Source organism: Daucus carota, chromosome 2, assembly GCF_001625215.2.
Source record: "Daucus carota subsp. sativus chromosome 2, DH1 v3.0, whole genome shotgun sequence".
NCBI lineage: Eukaryota > Viridiplantae > Streptophyta > Magnoliopsida > Apiales > Apiaceae > Daucus > Daucus carota.
Genome location: NC_030382.2, coordinates 42,867,783 through 42,886,391, shown reverse-complemented (window position 1 = coordinate 42,886,391; position 18,609 = coordinate 42,867,783). Strand labels below are relative to the sequence as shown.

Below are 18,609 nucleotides of genomic sequence, written 5' to 3'. Positions count from 1 at the left end.
CCCCACTATCTCATATTTAACAATAAAAACTACTATTACACCCACTACTTTCTTCCACTATCTCAAATCTATTATTAAATATTGATGGGTCTCACAACTTTACCCACTTTTCATCTAACTTTACTCATTTTTCATGCATTGTCTTGGTCTCCGTGTCCCCCTCCAAGGTAAACAATTGAGGGGGACGGAGGGAGTAATAATTTTAAATATGATTATTGATGTGTCAAATGAAGGAATAGGAGTTTTATGAATATGATTACAGTTACAGCTGTAGCTTGAAGATGAGGGCTAATGTAATAAAATTTTGATGAATTGATGATCAATGAAGCTGAATTCAGAGAGAAATAACGATAATGTGTCCAATCTCCAATCAAGTAGATATCTGGATCATGTTTTGAAATCTTGCAAGGCATATCGTTATCACTTATCACCACCAGAGCCTAGAGAAATCTCCAGAAGACTACGGTTGCATGCAAATAAATCTGCTTCTTATCAATACACTAGCTATTTGCTTATACTATAAAATAAAATGGAGTTTCATTTGTCTATAAGCTTGTGCCTGTAAATTCGCATCTGCATTTCACAAAACAACCAAATTATGATGATTAGGGGCAAAAAATTCTTGCACAAATCAGAGATAGAAGAGGGTATAAAGAAGTCTGTAAATTTGGAAGTAGAAGACGTGAAAAATTCCAGAGCTGAGAGCATTTTCGATGGGACTCCTAAATCAATCTTTAATAAATAATATAATATATGATTTCTCACAAATTAATACATTAAAAATATGGTGACAACTCCAATCATGCATGCTTTTTATACTTGCTTTCTATTTATATTTTATTATATGAAAAAAGGTTGAAGAGAGAAGTGAATACAATTAGAGGGAAAAGAACATTACATTCAATAATATTAAGTTAAGAGCACCTCTCATAAGAGAAGATATAAAGGAGATTCTTAAATTTTTAAAGAGAAAATGTTAAGTACCCCAAATTTTGTTCCCAAATCTATGTGGCAAGTTGTGATTGGTTATACTTATACTAATAAATAATGGGACCCCCTGTATGCACATAAACCACCCAACCAAATTCCGCCATGTGTTTGCCATGTCATTTGGGAAAATAATTTGGGGACAAATTTTGGGGTCCCTAGCATTGCTCTTTTTAAAGAGCCCCCGAAGCTTATTGAACACGAATTTTTTTTAATTTAAAATTAAAAACTTGTTTGACATTAAAGGTGATTTGACATTTTATTGACAGTATGTTCCTTGCTTATGCTTCTTTCTGGTACATATAACACATAAACACACAAGTTTCTGCTTGTGCTGGCCGTCAGCAACCAGACTCAAGTTCTAGCTTACAAAAGAGGGCTTAACTCTGAGTTCTAAACATCCAGAAAAACTGTTTTCTTAGTCTCCTGATTCATCTGAACACTCGCTAATTTTTTCCACCATGTTTTTTTTGGCACCACCAATTAAGCTGGGGCTTTGTAGTACTTTCCGAATCTATAGTTTTCACAGAAATTACAAGTTGACAGTGCAACGAAATGTATAATTCTCTGAGATGAAACTCCAAGCTCGAATTGATTTAGAAAGCTAAATTCGAAACCAAGCACTACCTGACAGTACTAATAGTTTGAATTTTATTAAATAACCGGCAATTTGTTCATACTAAATCATGGGCGGATGCAGTGTAAAAGAATTGAATATTCGTTGCGCTATACTGTACTGCAACACTATTAGCCCTTAAGATAATAGATTTTTATTGTTATTGTGCAGTGGATGGTGGGATACTTTGCTCATGACAAAAGAAGTTATCGGGATCAATCTTAGACTTAATCCAAACCAACCTATCAAAATTATTCTTGAAATAACGTTTCCCCCATTTACTTGCTCGAGCATAGCTTGTTCTGCCTCTGGGATTGTTAGTTCCCATCCAAAGATTCGCATAATTCACGTAAGCACTTCTCGGGTTACTTGTCACATAGGGAGCCAAATACGCATCAATGTTTCTCACCCATTGCAACCGATTCGCCTGGTCCACATCCGTCAATGCATATAAATTTATCATGTACAAGTACCCAGCTCGATATGGAAACGGCAATGCAGTTTCCGCTATCTCACTCATTCGTCCCCCGAACGGAGTAAATTGCAACATCGCAGTTCCGTTCGGGAGTTGAAACATGAAATCCCATATCCCTTCAAACCCTTGTACGGGAATCGGCTTTGCAGTGAAATCGGACCGGCCTTTAAAATCAAATCGGGGCAAGGCCGTTTTATCAAGCAACACCTCTGGTGGTGTCTCAAGTGGCAAGTTCGTGAAAAATACCATAGCTTGAATCCAACTAACTTCGAAACAATCTTCTCTAACCAATCCCAGCTCAGGGAATTGCTTTAGCATCACCTTAAGAAGACTATCAACTCGTCCGAGATACAACGATTCGAAATTCATCACCATTATTTTCTTGTCAGGCCTCGTACTATTCTCGCTCAAAAATATTTGTCCATTACATCTGATATCGAGCTCTTTAGGAAACCGAGGCGCCACCGATTGCCATTTGTAGAAAATATTTGTCATGTTTTGCGCCAGGCTTCTGTATACTCTGAAAACAGTTACGGTCCTCGGGACCCGAACAAGATTTACTTTCCAGGCGAGGACAACACCGAAACTTCCCCCGCCGCCTCCTCGAATCGCCCAGAACAAATCTTCTCCCATTGCTTGCCTGTCAAGAATTCTCCCATGCACGTCGATTAATTTCGCATCAATAACTTGATCAGCCGCGAGCCCGTATTTTCGCCTCATCATTCCGTATCCTCCTCCACTGATTAGGCCCCCGACTCCAATGTTTCCCCACAGGCCGGATGGAAATCCGTAATCCGATGTGGCCTGAGAGATTCTATAATAGAGTTCGCCGTTCGTGACGCCTCCGCCAACCCAAGTGGTTGCGCTAGGGACGTGAGGGGTGACCTTATTGAAGTTACGTAAATCCAGTATGACAAACGGGACATACGCAACGTAAGAAAGGCCTTCCAAGCTGTGTCCGCCACTGCGTATCCTGATCTCAAGATTAGTCTTTTTGGCGCAGTAGATGACGGACTGGACTTGAGATTCGGTGGTGGGGGTGATGATGACTCGAGGCTTCGGAGTAGTCGGCCTGGTGAAACGGAGATTGTTGATGGAGTATAGTAAGGCCTCAGTGTATGAGGAGTTTTTCGGGGTGAAAATGAGCTTCGAGATTGTGGGTGCAGAGTCTTTGGAAAGTTTGGTTAGGCACTGGACGAATTCATCTGAGTTTGAAGCTGATGAGAACAAGAGAGACGAGATGACAAGAAGGAAAGAGAGAGAGATTTGTGTAGCTTGGAGCTCCATTGTCGTAGATTTGTGTATGCCAAGTGGGTTGGGGAGTTTGATGGAGTATGAAATGTGGACTATATACAGAGGCTTTGAGGCAAGCAATAATAATACTAAGAAATTTCTACAACAAATACCCTACAAGTACAATCAAGTAGAAATCTGGATCATGTCTTGAAATCTAGCACTGATCATGTTTTGAAATCTTGCAAGGCATATCGTTATCACCGTCAGAGTCGAGAGAAGTCTCCAGAAGACTACGGTTGCATGCAAATAAATCTACTTCTCATCATTACACTATTTGCTTATACAGTTATACTAAAATAAAATGGAGGCGTGGCAAAAAATAAAAATAGAGGGAGTGTTGCAACAACACTAAAATTTATCAAACCGGTTCAGAAGATCAGAATTCACACTGCAAATTATAAAATCAAGAAGAAAGGCCAAGTCAGTCGTTAAATATTTTGCAGTGACCAAATTGTAAATTTTGTATTAATCCTACTGTCTAAGCACACTAGCTTTGAGAAAATTATCTTTTCTCAAAGTAATTGCATGTTTTATAGTTAACCATGGTACTAGAAATTTTCTGCGGAGATCGACAATCTGTCTATAAGCTTGTGCCTGTGAATTCGCATCTGCATTTCACAAGTTAAACAACCAAAGTAGGATGTTTAGGTGCCAAAAAATCTTACACAAATCAGAGACAGAAGATCAAAATTACACGTGAAATCAACTTGACAATGCACCCCTTTGCAAATGTGCTGTAGCTGCAGCAGCTGCATCAAATTTTGGTATCTACATAAATCTATCTTGTTCCAGACAGAACATGAATGGATTCACCACTGCCCAAAACAAGTTTTGGCAGTATCTTTACTTTCAATGACATTCCACAAAAGTAATGCTCTGCTCTCAAGTTATAAACAAGGAGGAAAGTAAGTAAAAAGGAAGTAAAGTTATATCATTTTCGTTCCCAACTGTGCTCCCGAGTTTTTTTAAAGGACGAAAACAAGTGAAAATGAATGTAATTATAACATAGTTTCACTCAAAAAGTGGGATAAAAAGTGAAAGTTCATTTGCTTTCACTTACTTTCTCTCCTAAAAAACTCGGAAGCAAGACATAAGCCAAATGAGATAGGGAGGGGCGTTTGACTGAACTTGTGACTTATGACATAAAGTGACTTGATGGTTTAAAATATTTGTTCGAGTAATTTCTGACTTATTAATGACTTATAGGTTATTTAAAATATAATAATAAAATCAAAGTGATTTATGAATAACTTATGACTAATGGGTAATTTTTATCAAGAAAAAAATTCAAAAAAAATAAATTGCCGAAAAAATACCTCAAACTAACTTCCGACTTTTAAGTCAATTTCTACGCGAAAAATTCCAGAGCTGACGGTACGCTCCTTGCTTATGCTTCTTTCTATTACATATAACACATCAACACACCACTGCCGTCAGCAAACCACTCAAGCTACTTTGCAATGCATGCATTTGTTCACTTTACAGGTGATAGACTGATAGTATAATAACGAGGATTCACATCACAACGAACATACACTTGAAAAGGTAAAGAACAGAGACAACAAATACACAACCACCCCGAGTGACGTTTATTTAATCATACAAAGAAACCAAGCACGACTCGGGAAGGTGAAATTTAAGAATCACACATCGTTAAATAATGAAAACGGAGGAATACTTTGCTCGTGCCTGAAGAAGTTACCAGGATCAACCAGTGTTTTTATATCAACCAACCTGCGGAAATTATTCTTGAAGTAGCGTTCACCCCATTGCAGAGCCTGAGCATAGCTTGTAGTTCCTGTTGGATTGTTGGTTCCCATCCAGAGATTCACATAATTCACGTACGCACTTCTAGGGTTACTCGTAACATACGGAGTAAAATACGTATCCAAGTTTCTCACCCAGTCCATCCTCCCTGCTTCATCCACATCCGTCAATGCAAAGAAATTAATCATGTACAAGTATCCAGCCCGGTATGGGAAGGGGATCGCGGAGTCTGATATCTCACTCATTCTCCCCCCGAAAGGGGTGAATTGCAATGTTGCGGCTTGAGCAGGTAGCTGGAACATAAAGTCCCATACGCCTTCTAGCCCTTGTACAGGAATCGGCACTTGAGTGAAATCGGATCTTCCTTTGAAAGCCGGCCTTGGTAACAGAGTCTTATCGAGCAGGATCTCAGGAGGCGCTTCAAGCGGAAAGTTTGAGAAAAACTGCATAGCTTGAATCCAACTCACTTCGGAACAATCTTCTCTTACCAACCCCAACTCAGGGAATTCATCTTGCATTACTAAAAGCATCTCCTCTGCTCCACCAAGATACAACGACTCGAATAACATAGCCATCGTCATCTTATCAGCCCGTGGACTCGCCTCGCTCTGCACTGCTTGCCCTGTACACCTGATATCCATCTCGTATGGAAAATTCGCTGCCACGGATTGCCAACGGTAAAAAATACTCGTCAGATTCTGCTCTAAAGTCCGAGTAACTCGAAAAACAGTCACAATTTCAGGGACAGGAATTAAATTGACTCGCCAAGAAACAACAATTCCGAAGCTCCCACCTCCGCCGCCTCTAATAGCCCAAAACAGCTCTTCCCCCATCGTTAATCTAGTATGAATTACACCATTAGCATCAATTAACCGAGCATCAATCACTTGATCAGCCGCTAATCCAAATTTTCTCCTCATCATTCCGTACCCTCCACCGCTAATAATTCCGCCTACTCCCACGTTCGACCATAAGCCCGATGGAAATCCATAGGCCGAACTAGCTCGAAAAATCCAGTAGTAAAGTTCGCCATTTGTAACTCCGCTATCAACCCATGCAGTGGCTGTAGTAAGATCAGCCGTGACATTATTAAAAGAGCGTAAATCGAGCACCATAAATGTGACATTGGCTACGTAAGATAGTCCCTCGAAGCTATGACCACCACTCCGCACCCTCATTTCGAGTCCATATGTTTTGCAGCAAAATATGGCCGCGACTATTTCTGGCTCGGAGCCTGGAATCGCAATGGCTATGGGTTTAGGAGTTTGCGGTTGCGCGAAACGGAGATTATTTATGGAGTATAGCAAGGCGGAAGTGTAGTTTGAGTCGGTTGGGGTGTAGACGACGGTGATTGAAGCTCTGAGGCAAGAAACGAAATCGAGTTTGATATAATTAGGTTCGGATGAAGCTAATGCAGACCATGAAAAAGTTGAAACAAAGAAGAATGCAAGAGAAAACGTTGGAAACTTCATTGTTTTGTTTGCGATGTGAGAAAATATGCATGTTTCGCTTGCTAAAATAGTGAATGATCTATTAACTACCCCGAAAGAAAACAAAAATGAAGACAATATAAGTCGCAGAAGAAGTTAAGCCAGCCAGCAACCTAATCCCTTGGGAAAATGTACCTGTCAGTCTGTCACTGGTACATATAAAACCTTCCTGCTTGCGACCATCTTTTCGTTATATAAAACCTTATTTTAAACTCACCAAACGGCTCCTATATACACTTAATCGTAATTCACATGTTATAACCTTTGTATCTAACAGTCATGTTTAATTAGACATGAAGCCATAACCCAATGATCAATGTCGTCATAGTATCACCGGGACAATTAATTAATTATAACGTTATATTATATTCAAAATGTATAGCTTTAATGGCGTAAACAATGCTTTCCGGGGTAAACTTTTAAACAATAGTAGTAGATAAAAAGTACCTTGTATACAATGATTCATGTGATTCACGTTCATGAGGTATAAGAGTGTTATAATATCATTTCGGGACTGTAAAAATTTATCTAATAAGATGATATATAGTCCAATAAAATCATCCAAACTTACCGGATACTAGATTGGTCGGATAAAATGTTTATTTGATATATCTTCTTAAATTATTATAAATATGAAGGAAAACTGGATGGGGTTGAATAAGCTCTGTAGTCCAAACCATTGCTTACTCACCAGCTTACAATGAAGAGCTCATAAGTCATAATAAAAGAGCTTAGCTCAAGACTAGTAATGCTATCTCCTGAAAGAGGTAACTGAAATCTTTATTAAAATCTTTATTTCTAGCTTCAATGGGTATGTGCTTATTTATAAAAACAGTAGCATGATTAATTTAGTCGCTGCAAGTCCGATTTGATAATTTTAATTTTTTATAAAAAATTAATAAAATACATGTCAATCGAATTTATTATTTTTTACATATCACTGAATTTAATAAATTTTAGCATTTAAAATAAATTAATAAATGATAAAAGACACACAAAATGATGCTACTTCTTTAAAATCTCCCTATCTTTTATTTTAGTTGATTTAAGGGCTAATAATCATTATGTCCGGTATCCTCGCACCATAAAATATCGTCAAATTTTGTTTATGATTTATGTGCACCACATATATTAGCACCTGGTGGTCTCCAGTAATACTGGTTTGCTCAAATAGTCCAGAAGAAAATTTAAGTGAACCAGAAACTCTGCAAGAAAAACCAAAGTACAATGGAGGAAAATATATGGGAAGAAGTAACAGAACGGGATCATCTTCTTCAATTTGATACAGATGAGTTTGTCATTATTGATAATACCAGTTCGAGCGAGGCTTCGATTTTTCCTCCTGACAATCACCAAGACTTGCCACTCACTACTCCAGACTACTCAGAGTCAGAGGAGGACATCAGTCATAAAATTCATCAAGTGCCACAGGGAGGAGGTGATGATGGGCGGTGGAAGGAGTGCTTGAAAATCATCAACTCTGGAATTTTTCGGGTTGCTTATAAGTTCCGATTTCTTGCGGTTTATGTGGCAAAATTGTGGCCGCTTGCTGCTGCTGGACTTGTGGTGATTGTTTTGTATCGGAAGATGAAGAAGTGGGGGAGGAGGCCGGAGAAATATGAGGACCACTGGAGGCTTCTGAGCAGAGAGAAAGATCAGGTTCGTCTTGCATTAACAGTTACCTTCAAATGAAGTTAGTTACATTTTTTGTGCAGTGTGGTTCTGTTGTTCTTTGATTGTTATTTAAAGGCCTCTTAGTTACTGAGTTTGTACAAAATTTGGAATCGCCCGTCGATTATTAAAAACTGTTGGGGTCGCAGGTCATCGAACTTGAATTTCTAGCGAGTCTGAGCTCTAATATTGACCAATTTTTTCCAATTCTCGAGATGTTAGGAGGGTTTATCAGTATCATATATTTTCTAACAGAATCCACCCATGAGAATCTAATAAATTTTGTGTTTACAAGGCAATACTCCCCACAGCTTTTACCATTTCCGAACTAGGAAATATGGTGATCCATTTATACAACAATACATCAATACCTATGAGCAATGTCAGTCTGCTGATTTTGATCAAATGTTAACATTTAGAGGGGTGTATTGGATTGGGATTTTAAAGCATTTTTTTGCATTCATGAAATTCGAGGGTATTCGATTGGGATTGTTTGAAATCCATTAAAATATTGAGGTATTCAATTGGGATTTTAAATTATGCTACAAAATCTGGTGGTATTCAATTGGGATTTTAAATTATGCTTTAAAATCCGAGGGTATTCGATTGGGATTGTTTGAAATCCATTAAAATCTGATGGTATTCAAATGCTGATGGATTTTTTTTCATTTCATAAAATGATGGATTTTGTGGCATTCTTCAGTGTATTTTAAGTTTTTTGAAATCCCACCAAATTCAATGGGATTTTGAAGCATTGTGCCTAAATCCTATCAACTCTGCGACATTTCGTCAAGAATCCGCACAAAATCAAAATCCCATACAATCCATTAAAATCTATAGACTAAAAACAATGCATTTGAAATAACACCTAGAGGGGGGGTGAATAGGTGTAATTAGCTACCAATGTCAGTTTTAAACTTTTACCGGATATTTCAGCTTACTGTTTTACAATTAAAGCAGGCTGTTATGAGAGCAGATAGCAAAACAGTAAAGAGCAGAAAAGTAAATCAGACACAAGCAATTTTAGCCAGGTTCGACCCCTATATCTAATGGTCTACGTCCTGGTCCCTTACCAACTCGGTAAGAGAATATATTATTACTGAAAATCAAACAATTACAGAATAATAATATATCTTCCCTTTACCCAGTCACTGAAACAGCTTGCTGTTATTCCCTTAACCTTGAGCAACTTGCAACTAGCTTCCCACTGACTTCTCCAAGCAACTCGTTCCTTGAACCTCTGAATTCGTGAGCTCCAACTCCTTGAATCCCTTCGTTCCTGAACCCTTTGCCCTTGAGAATCAATGTAACCAATTACCTAGCTCTTCCCGTTCTAATCCACTAAGAACCCTTGCTAGTTTCAGTGACAAATCACAATAATCAATTACAAGAATAATGATTACAACTCAAAAGTATTCTCTAAATAATATATAATAGCAGTGAACAATTCAAGCTCGAAGTTTAGAGAAAGATGGATGTTTTTCAAAGTGAGTTGATTGCTTTTCTGAAAAACACAAGAGCCATATATATATTGATATAATATAACGGCTAGAGATCTGAATTTCTCCATCAACGATCTTGTGAACGTTGTTCTGAACGTTGGAGATAAATCAGATGCAAAACTATAGGAGTTTAGAGTTTGAAAAACGATTACAAATCAGCTCCTATAATTTAGGGATATGATAGAAGTTGTTAAGAGAAAAGATTTTGAATTCTTCTCAACTTCTTCCCATATTTAGAAAACGTTTTATTGATTTTAAATGAGCTTAAAACGTTCACTAAAATCATATACTAAACAGAGAATGTACAATATATAAGTCCTAACCCATGTATAAATCTTGAGTTCAAAATCCGAGTAGAACACTGCTTCTGTCCAGACTCTGTTCAGCTTGCTGTTATCACATAACAGCTCGCTGTTTTCAATTCCTGCAAAACTGAATTAGCAGATACAAAACAGCAGGCTAAAGCAAGTAATATCAAAAGAGTAGGCTATTATAATAAAGCAGCTTGCTGAAGTGTGATCATCAAAACTTGTGATTTACAATCTCCCCCTTTTTGATGATTACACTTATTTCAGGAGATTCTCCCCCTGAATTTTATAATTCCTGCAATCTTGTTAGTCCAACAACAAATCAACAAAAATACATTCCACTAAATAACATTTACTTACTCCTGAAATATTCTCCCCCTTAATCAGCATAAAGGGTAAGCTACATACCGGTAGCAGCTTGCTGTTTTAAACAGTGCACATGCCCAATTCTCTTCGAATGATTAGAAATCTTTCTTCAGGAAGAGGCTTGGTGAAAATATCAGCAAGTTGATATTCTGTAGGGACATAAACAAGATTAATTTTACCTTTAGCCACATTGTCTCGCAAGAAATGATGTCGGACGTCGATATGCTTTGTGCGAGAGTGAAGAACTGGATTTTCTGAGATATTTATTGTGCTAGTGTTGTCACAGTAAATTAGAACTTTTTCACATTTGATTCCAAAATCCTTGAGAGTTTGCATCATCCATAGAATTTGAGAACAACAGCTCCCTGCAGCTAGATATTCGCCTTCAGTTGTAGAGAGAGCTACAGATGTTTGCTTCTTGCTTTGCCAACATACCAAGCTAGAACCAAGAAAGTTGCAAACACCACTTGTGCTTTTTCTATCCGTTTGTGATCCTGCATAGTCTGCATCACTATACCCAACAAGATCAAATGTATTCGAAATAGGATAGAATAAGCCAAGATTAATAGTACCACTTAAGTAACGAAAAATCCTTTTAATAGCATTTAAGTGGGACTCCTTGGGATTAGCTTGAAAGCGTGCACAAACACAAACACTATACATGATATCAGGTCTAGAGGCTGTTAGATATAATAGAGATCCAATCATACCTCGATATCGTCTTATATCAACACTTTTACCTGATTCATCTGAAAACAGCTTGCTGTTTTGAGGCATTGGAGTTGATTTTGGCTTGACACTTTCAAATCCAAATCTCTTCAGCAACTCTTTCACATATTTTGTTTGGTGCACATAGATACCATCAGGAGTCTGCTTGATTTGAAGACCCAAGAAATAGTTGAGCTCACCCATCATGCTCATGTCAAATTCACTATGCATGCACTTAGAAAACCACTCACAAAGTTCATCATTAGTAGATCCAAAGATAATATCATCAACATAAATTTGAACTACTAAGATTTCACCATTAAGAGATTTTGTAAAGAGAGTAGGATCAATTTTACCTCGTACAAAACCATTCTTAATCAAGAACTTACTGAGTCTTTTGTACCATGATCTAGGAGCTTGTTTCAATCCATAAAGAGCTTTCTTCAACTTGTAGACGTAGTCTGGATATTGTTCATGTTCAAACCCAGGAGGTTGTTTTACATAAACTTCCTCTTCCAGCAGGCCATTTAGGAAAGCGCTTTTGACATCCATCTGAAACAGCTTGATCTTTTTGTAGCATGCATAAGCTAAGAGCATTCTGATTGATTCCAAGCGAGCAACCGGAGCATATGTTTGATCATAGTCGATGCCTTCTTGCTGGTTATATCCTTGAGCCACAAGCCTTGCCTTGTTGCGAGTAACAGTACCTTCTTCATCTAGCTTGTTTTTAAATACCCATCTAGTGCCAACAACTGATGCATTCTCTGGACGCTTAACCAATTCCCATACATCACATCTTTCGAATTGGTTGAGTTCTTCTTGCATAGCCATGATCCAATTTTCATCTTTGAGAGCTTCTTGGACGGATTTTGGTTCTTCTTGAGCTAGAAAGGCAGCATAAGCACAGAAGTTTGCCTTTCCTTTTCTTGTCTTTATTCCTTCAGTAATATCACCAATCACCAACTCGGGAGGATGGTTCTTGACGGTCCTTGTAGCCTTTGGCAGATTTTGTTGAGATATTTCTTCATGAGAGGCTGAAGCTTTCTTTCTTTCCTTTGGAGCATTTGATCCATCAAGATTCATTTTAGATAGAATGTCATAGAGATTTTGCACTTCAGAGGATAGTCCAGCTTGCTGAGATTCTGTTCCACCTTGCTGAGATGAAGATCCAGCTTGTTGAGATGTCATTCCAGTAGGCTGAGATGATGTTCCAGCTTGCTGTGATGGAGTGACAGTTTGTGAAGATGGAGTTTCAGCTTGCTTAGATGCTGGAGTAGTAGCTTCATCTGACTTCTTCTCACCAGGAGGAGGTTGAGCATTTAGATCAATACCTGCATCATCTTCCTCATCTCTTGGCAGATCATTGTTAGGTTCTTTGAAGACAATATCAATAGATTCTTCAACAGTATGTTTATCTAAATTATAATATCTATATGCACGACTAGTTGAAGAATAACCAAGAAAGATAGCTTCAAAAGATTTAGCATCAAATTTACCAACTCTATCAATCTTTTTAAGAACAAAACATTTAGAACCAAAAACTTTAAAATACCCGATATTAGGAGTTTTATTTCTCAGCAGCTCATATGGAGTCTTGTTCAAGATAGGCCTGATGATCACCCTGTTCAGAACATAGCAGGCTGTATTGACCGCTTCTGCCCAGAAACTTCTTGGCAGCTTGCTTTCTTGCAATAAAGTCCTTGCTGTTTCCTGAAGTGACCTGTTTTTGCGCTTTACGACTCCATTTTGTTGAGGTGTCCTTGGAGCTGAGAATTGGTGAGTGATTCCTCTTTCTTCACAGTATGTAATAAAGTCCTTTTGGAATTCACCTCCATGATCACTCCTTATACCTATAAGCTTGGTTTTCAACTTATTCTCAAGAAGTTTGATTAGAGTTTCAAATTCTTCAAATGCACAATCTTTAGTACGAAGAAATAAAGTCCATGAATATCGAAAATAATCATCAACAACAACCAAACAATATTGCTTACCTCCAATGCTTTTATAAGCCTCAGGACCAAACAAGTCTAAGTGTAAGAGTTCTAGAGGTTGAGAAGTTGATACCATATTCTTAGCCTTATGAGTGCTTTGGATTTGCTTGCCTAGCTGACATGCTGAACACACTTCGGTCTTGGCATACTTTAATTTGGGCAGACCCCTCACTAGCTCCTTGCTTGACAACTTCTTAAGCAAGTCCATGTGAGCATGACCCAATCTTCTATGCCAAATGGTTGGATCAGCATCCACAGCAGCTAAACAGCAGGCTGTTTTCTGCAACTCAAAATCTAAGATATATATATTTCCTTTCCTTCTAGCAACTAGAGGAATCTGGTTAGTACCAACAGTAATAACACATTTATCCTTAGAAAATTCAACTTTATGACCATCATCATGCAATTGACTTACACTAAGCAAATTGTATTTCAAGCCTTTAACAAATCTAACATTAGAGATAGAGGTAGTGTCATTACCAACTTTACCTTTACCTAGAATAGGGAGGGTCTTACTATCACCAATAGTTACACCTCCTCCTCTTTTCATCTTTAGACTCTTAAACTGAGTTTTGTCTCCACACATATGCCTTGTACAGCCACTATCAATGATCCATTGTATAGACTTGATCTTAGCAGCAAGACACATCTGCAAAACAAAGAAAACAAAACTCAACCCTTTGGTACCCAAATTGGTTTGGGTCCACCCTGGTTAGAAGCAAGAACATATAAAGCATTTAAATCAGTTTTCTTGATCCATTGTTGGACCACAGTAGGATATGTATGCTGCTGAGTTATATAGCTTCTGTTTGGACCATTCTGGTAAGCTGTTTTCTTGTTCCAGTAGGCTGTTTTCCCCTCTGATCTTTTCTGGAAGTATTGTCTTTGAGGTCTGACTCTGCAATTCTGAGCTAGATGTCCTTTTCCTCCACATTTTGCACATTCCTTCCAGGGCATAGCATATTTGTATGGTTTGCCACGCCTTCCTTCATACTTAAGAGCATTTCCCTTCTTGTTGAAGTTGAGACCAACTCCTTCTTTATCCAATGGAACCTTGATGCTTTTCATCATGAATTTCAGACCTTCTTCTCCTTGAACAAAAGTTCCCATTCCTTTTCTGAGCTTTGAGACTTCTGTTTCAAGAGTTTGGATCTTTTCAGCTTGCTGTCTTGTTGTGGCAGTGGGCTGTGATGTACTTGCAATAGGCTGAGATGTACTGGCAGCAGGCTGAGATGAATGCAGCTTTGTGGATTCCTTAATTTTGAACGTCTCTAGGCATGCATCTCTGGCTTCTATCTCTTGTTTCAGCTGGGAGATTTCTTCTTTTTGAGCCTCATTTCTTCTCATCAAGACTTTATGAAAACCTTCAGATTGATCTAGTTTTCCTTGAAGTTCCTTGATTATGGCCTGAGTAGGCTCTTTGGAGTCAAAGAGTGTATCTATCTTCTGCATAAGCTCTTGAACCATGTTCTTGAGATAGTTATTCTTTTCAGTCAGCTTGCTGTTTTCTGCCTTAAGAGAATTATATTCCTCACTTGGAATACGATCTTGTTCCTGCATGGTTAGTTCTTCTAGTACAGAATTATCATTGGAGAGATCAAATTTGAATGAACTAACCTCACTGTTGTCATCCTCGGAATCAGTTTCGACAAACCCATCTTCGGTGAGTCCTTGAACATTGTCATCCTCCATGCCAACAAGTGCAAGATTGATCATTTCCTCACCAGAGTCATCACTAGAGGCAGATTCTTCTTCATCATCACTCCAAGTCAGAAGTGCTTTGGATTTCTTCTTCTTGTCTTTAAAAACAGCAGGCTGTTTTGACTTCAGCTTGTAGCAGTCCTTCTTGAAGTGACCAGGCTTTCCACATTCGAAGCAATTCTGATCCTTTGATTCCTTGGAGGGCCTTCTGCTACTTGAGTACTTAGCCTTGTCCTTGCCTTTCTCCTTTTTCAGCTGACTATGCTTGTTAATCATCCGTTGAATCTTTTTGGAAAGGAGAGCAAGATCTTCGTCTGATTCCTCATCTGATTCTGGCTTGCTCTTTTCAGCAGTAAGAGCTAAATTCTTCATTTTCTCAACTGGAGCATCATGCTTCTTGGCATGCATCTTTCTCTCAAATTGTTCCAATTCAGCAAAAAGAGCTAGATGATCCATTGTATCAATATTGTGAGCAGCTTCCAAGGCAGTAACTTTGGCTTGAAAGTCGAATGGAACAGAGGCGAGAATGTTCATGTTGAGTTCTGATTGAGGAATTATTTTTCCAAGTCTCCCTAGGTTATTGACAATGAGTTGAAACCTAGCTTGAGCTTCTTTGATTGTTTCTCCCTTTTGCAAACCGAAAGCACCAAGTTCTTTCATTAGTTGTCCCAACTTTACTTTCCTTAGACCCTTTGAACCTTCATGATAAGCTTCCAATGCATCCCATATCTCCTTTGCAGATTTGAGAGATGACACCTTGTCATATTCAGATTGATTAAGACCATTGATGAGAGTACTCCTTGCTTTTCCATTTGCACCCATCTTAGTTAGCTCGTCGGTAGTGAGTTCATCAATATCTTTGACTTTGCCATCTTTATCAAGGAATTGATAGGGACCTCTTTCAACAACTCTTTGCATGAGAGGGTCTCTGGAGAGATGAGCTTCCATTTGTCCTTTCCACCAATTGTAATTGTCCGAACCGGTGAGGAGAGGAGCTCTAAAGTCTGATTTTCCCTGAAATTGGTCAGCCATAGGATCTATACTTTCCTGTTACAGAAATGTTAGTAAACCTGGCTCTGATACCAAATGAAATAACACCTAGAAGGGGGGGTGAATAGGTGTAATTAGCTACCAATGTCAGTTTTAAACTTTTACCGGATATTTCAGCTTACTGTTTTACAATTAAAGCAGGCTGTTATGAGAGCAGATAGCAAAACAGTAAAGAGCAGAAAAGTAAATCAGACACAAGCAATTTTAGCCAGGTTCGACCCCTATATCTAATGGTCTACGTCCTGGTCCCTTACCAACTCGGTAAGAGAATATATTATTACTGAAAATCAAACAATTACAGAATAATAATATATCTTCCCTTTACCCAGTCACTGAAACAGCTTGCTGTTATTCCCTTAACCTTGAGCAACTTGCAACTAGCTTCCCACTGACTTCTCCAAGCAACTCGTTCCTTGAACCTCTGAATTCGTGAGCTCCAACTCCTTGAATCCCTTCGTTCCTGAACCCTTTGCCCTTGAGAATCAATGTAACCAATTACCTAGCTCTTCCCGTTCTAATCCACTAAGAACCCTTGCTAGTTTCAGTGACAAATCACAATAATCAATTACAAGAATAATGATTACAACTCAAAAGTATTCTCTAAATAATATATAATAGCAGTGAACAATTCAAGCTCGAAGTTTAGAGAAAGATGGATGTTTTTCAAAGTGAGTTGATTGCTTTTCTGAAAAACACAAGAGCCATATATATATTGATATAATATAACGGCTAGAGATCTGAATTTCTCCATCAACGATCTTGTGAACGTTGTTCTGAACGTTGGAGATAAATCAGATGCAAAACTATAGGAGTTTAGAGTTTGAAAAACGATTACAAATCAGCTCCTATAATTTAGGGATATGATAGAAGTTGTTAAGAGAAAAGATTTTGAATTCTTCTCAACTTCTTCCCATATTTAGAAAACGTTTTATTGATTTTAAATGAGCTTAAAACGTTCACTAAAATCATATACTAAACAGAGAATGTACAATATATAAGTCCTAACCCATGTATAAATCTTGAGTTCAAAATCCGAGTAGAACACTGCTTCTGTCCAGACTCTGTTCAGCTTGCTGTTATCACATAACAGCTCGCTGTTTTCAATTCCTGCAAAACTGAATTAGCAGATACAAAACAGCAGGCTAAAGCAAGTAATATCAAAAGAGTAGGCTATTATAATAAAGCAGCTTGCTGAAGTGTGATCATCAAAACTTGTGATTTACAGCATTAAAATCTCAATCGAATACACATATCATGTGTAAGAATACAATATGCTTCTGATACGCCTTTCTTCTAACATCATGATGTTTTAGAAAATTTGATCACTTAACATGATATTAGAGTTGAGGCCGGTTGTTCTTGGCCAAATATTTTAGTAGACAACTAAACGTTTTAACCTCAGCATCGTATCATACAAAATACCCTCTTCTTTTGCGACTTGTGGTTTCATTCTGAAAATTTTATTGCTCCCTGTTTTGCAGAAAATAAACCATCTCTTGCTTCAGATCGCCAAAATGAATGAAATTTTGTCAGCAAGCCAAAGAGTTCCGGTACATCGAGTTGTTTAAGAGTGATCATAGGTTCATGTCGGCTGTGGATTCCAGTAAAAGAAGGCTGATCATACCAAAAAAACCAGTCTAGAGCTTCATGTTGTTCCATTGCCCCTGATTCAAATTATGGTATTTAGGTCTCTTGTTTAGATTGACAGTGGCTCCATTATATATATACGGACAGCCTAGCTTTGATATTATACATGTGATTTCCTTTTCACTCTATATCTTTGCGTTCGAGTTGGTATTGTTCGAGTTAAAGCAAAATGATGGAAATGGATATCTATTTTGCAGCATTGTTATTTTCTTGCAAATTATTTTATCCAAAATTTTATGTTAGTGCTTACAAATTTAAGTGATACGGTGAGGTCTAATCATATCAAACTTCTAAACTCAAAGTATACTAATTATAATTCTCATTGAAATTTAATATTTAAAATTAAATTCAGATAAAACCATATCGAAATTACTGAATCAAATTTAAACAGTTTTCTTAATTCAAATTAAAATATCTTTCAGAAAAAAAAGGACCGATTAATCATTATTCTCTCAATCTAATAACGCACTTTGACCCCTCTCATGTAAGATATCATAAGATATCGATATCGAGGATTGTAAAAGAAAAAAAATGAATTTATATTTAATATTTAATTCTTGCAAAATATTTTAACAAAAAGTAAAAAAAAGTGATGAATGCCATTTCACAACTTTATAGACATGTCCTTACGAGAAACTTTAATACATGTTATAATAGGTGTCCTAAAAAAGTAAAATATGTTGTAAATCTTGTAATATATACTATTAAACTATACAAAAATAAGAAAAGGAAACTATTCTGGAAAGTATAAAGAGAATAGGAGATGGAGAGAGAAAGTAGTTGTATTTCAGAATATTTCAGAATTGAATTCATTTCAACTGAACCAGCTATTTATAGAGGTTGGTTGATGAATCTTCCTAACTAAGATTTGCAATACTTCTAGGTTAAGTATTACGATTCTTCTCGAGTAAGTATCGTAAGTCTTCCTCGATAAGCTATACGAGTCTTCTTTAGTAAGTTTCGCCGGACTTCCTTGATAAGCTTTGCGAGTCTTCCTTAGTAAGTTTCACCAAACTTACTTGATAAGATTTGCG

At 37.6% G+C, this 18,609-nt stretch overlaps 3 protein-coding genes across 3 annotated transcripts; 1 reads left to right on the top strand and 2 right to left on the bottom strand.

The window, feature by feature from the left end:
- Positions 1–1,763: 1,763 nt before the first annotated feature.
- LOC108207597 (berberine bridge enzyme-like 24) lies at positions 1,764–3,365 on the bottom strand. Its single transcript, XM_017378033.1, has one exon. The coding sequence runs from the start codon at positions 3,363–3,365 to the stop codon at positions 1,764–1,766; it is 1,602 nt and encodes a 533-aa protein (XP_017233522.1).
- A 1,503-nt stretch (positions 3,366–4,868) lies between these two features.
- On the bottom strand, positions 4,869–6,692 carry LOC108207596 (tetrahydroberberine oxidase). The gene has a single exon (XM_017378032.2). The coding sequence runs from the start codon at positions 6,611–6,613 to the stop codon at positions 5,018–5,020; it is 1,596 nt and encodes a 531-aa protein (XP_017233521.1). The 5' UTR covers positions 6,614–6,692; the 3' UTR covers positions 4,869–5,017.
- Positions 6,693–7,759: 1,067 nt separating this feature from the next.
- LOC108207926 (uncharacterized) lies at positions 7,760–17,703 on the top strand. The gene is made up of 2 exons (XM_017378359.2): positions 7,760–8,290; positions 17,410–17,703. Exons 1-2 carry the CDS (start codon positions 7,859–7,861, stop codon positions 17,494–17,496), a joined length of 519 nt encoding a protein of 172 aa, XP_017233848.1. The 5' UTR covers positions 7,760–7,858; the 3' UTR covers positions 17,497–17,703.
- Positions 17,704–18,609: the final 906 nt, after the last annotated feature.

Excerpts from the sequence above, each read along its gene's own strand:
- LOC108207597 (XM_017378033.1), bottom strand. The coding sequence starts at position 3,365 with ATGGAGCTCCAAGCTACACAAATCTCTCTCTCTTTCCTTCTTGTCATC.
- LOC108207596 (XM_017378032.2), bottom strand. The coding sequence starts at position 6,613 with ATGAAGTTTCCAACGTTTTCTCTTGCATTCTTCTTTGTTTCAACTTTT.
- LOC108207926 (XM_017378359.2), top strand. The coding sequence starts at position 7,859 with ATGGAGGAAAATATATGGGAAGAAGTAACAGAACGGGATCATCTTCTT. Across the intron at positions 8,291-17,409 it reads TGAGCAGAGAGAAAGATCAG|AAAATAAACCATCTCTTGCT; the intron begins GTTCGTCTTGCA and ends CCTGTTTTGCAG.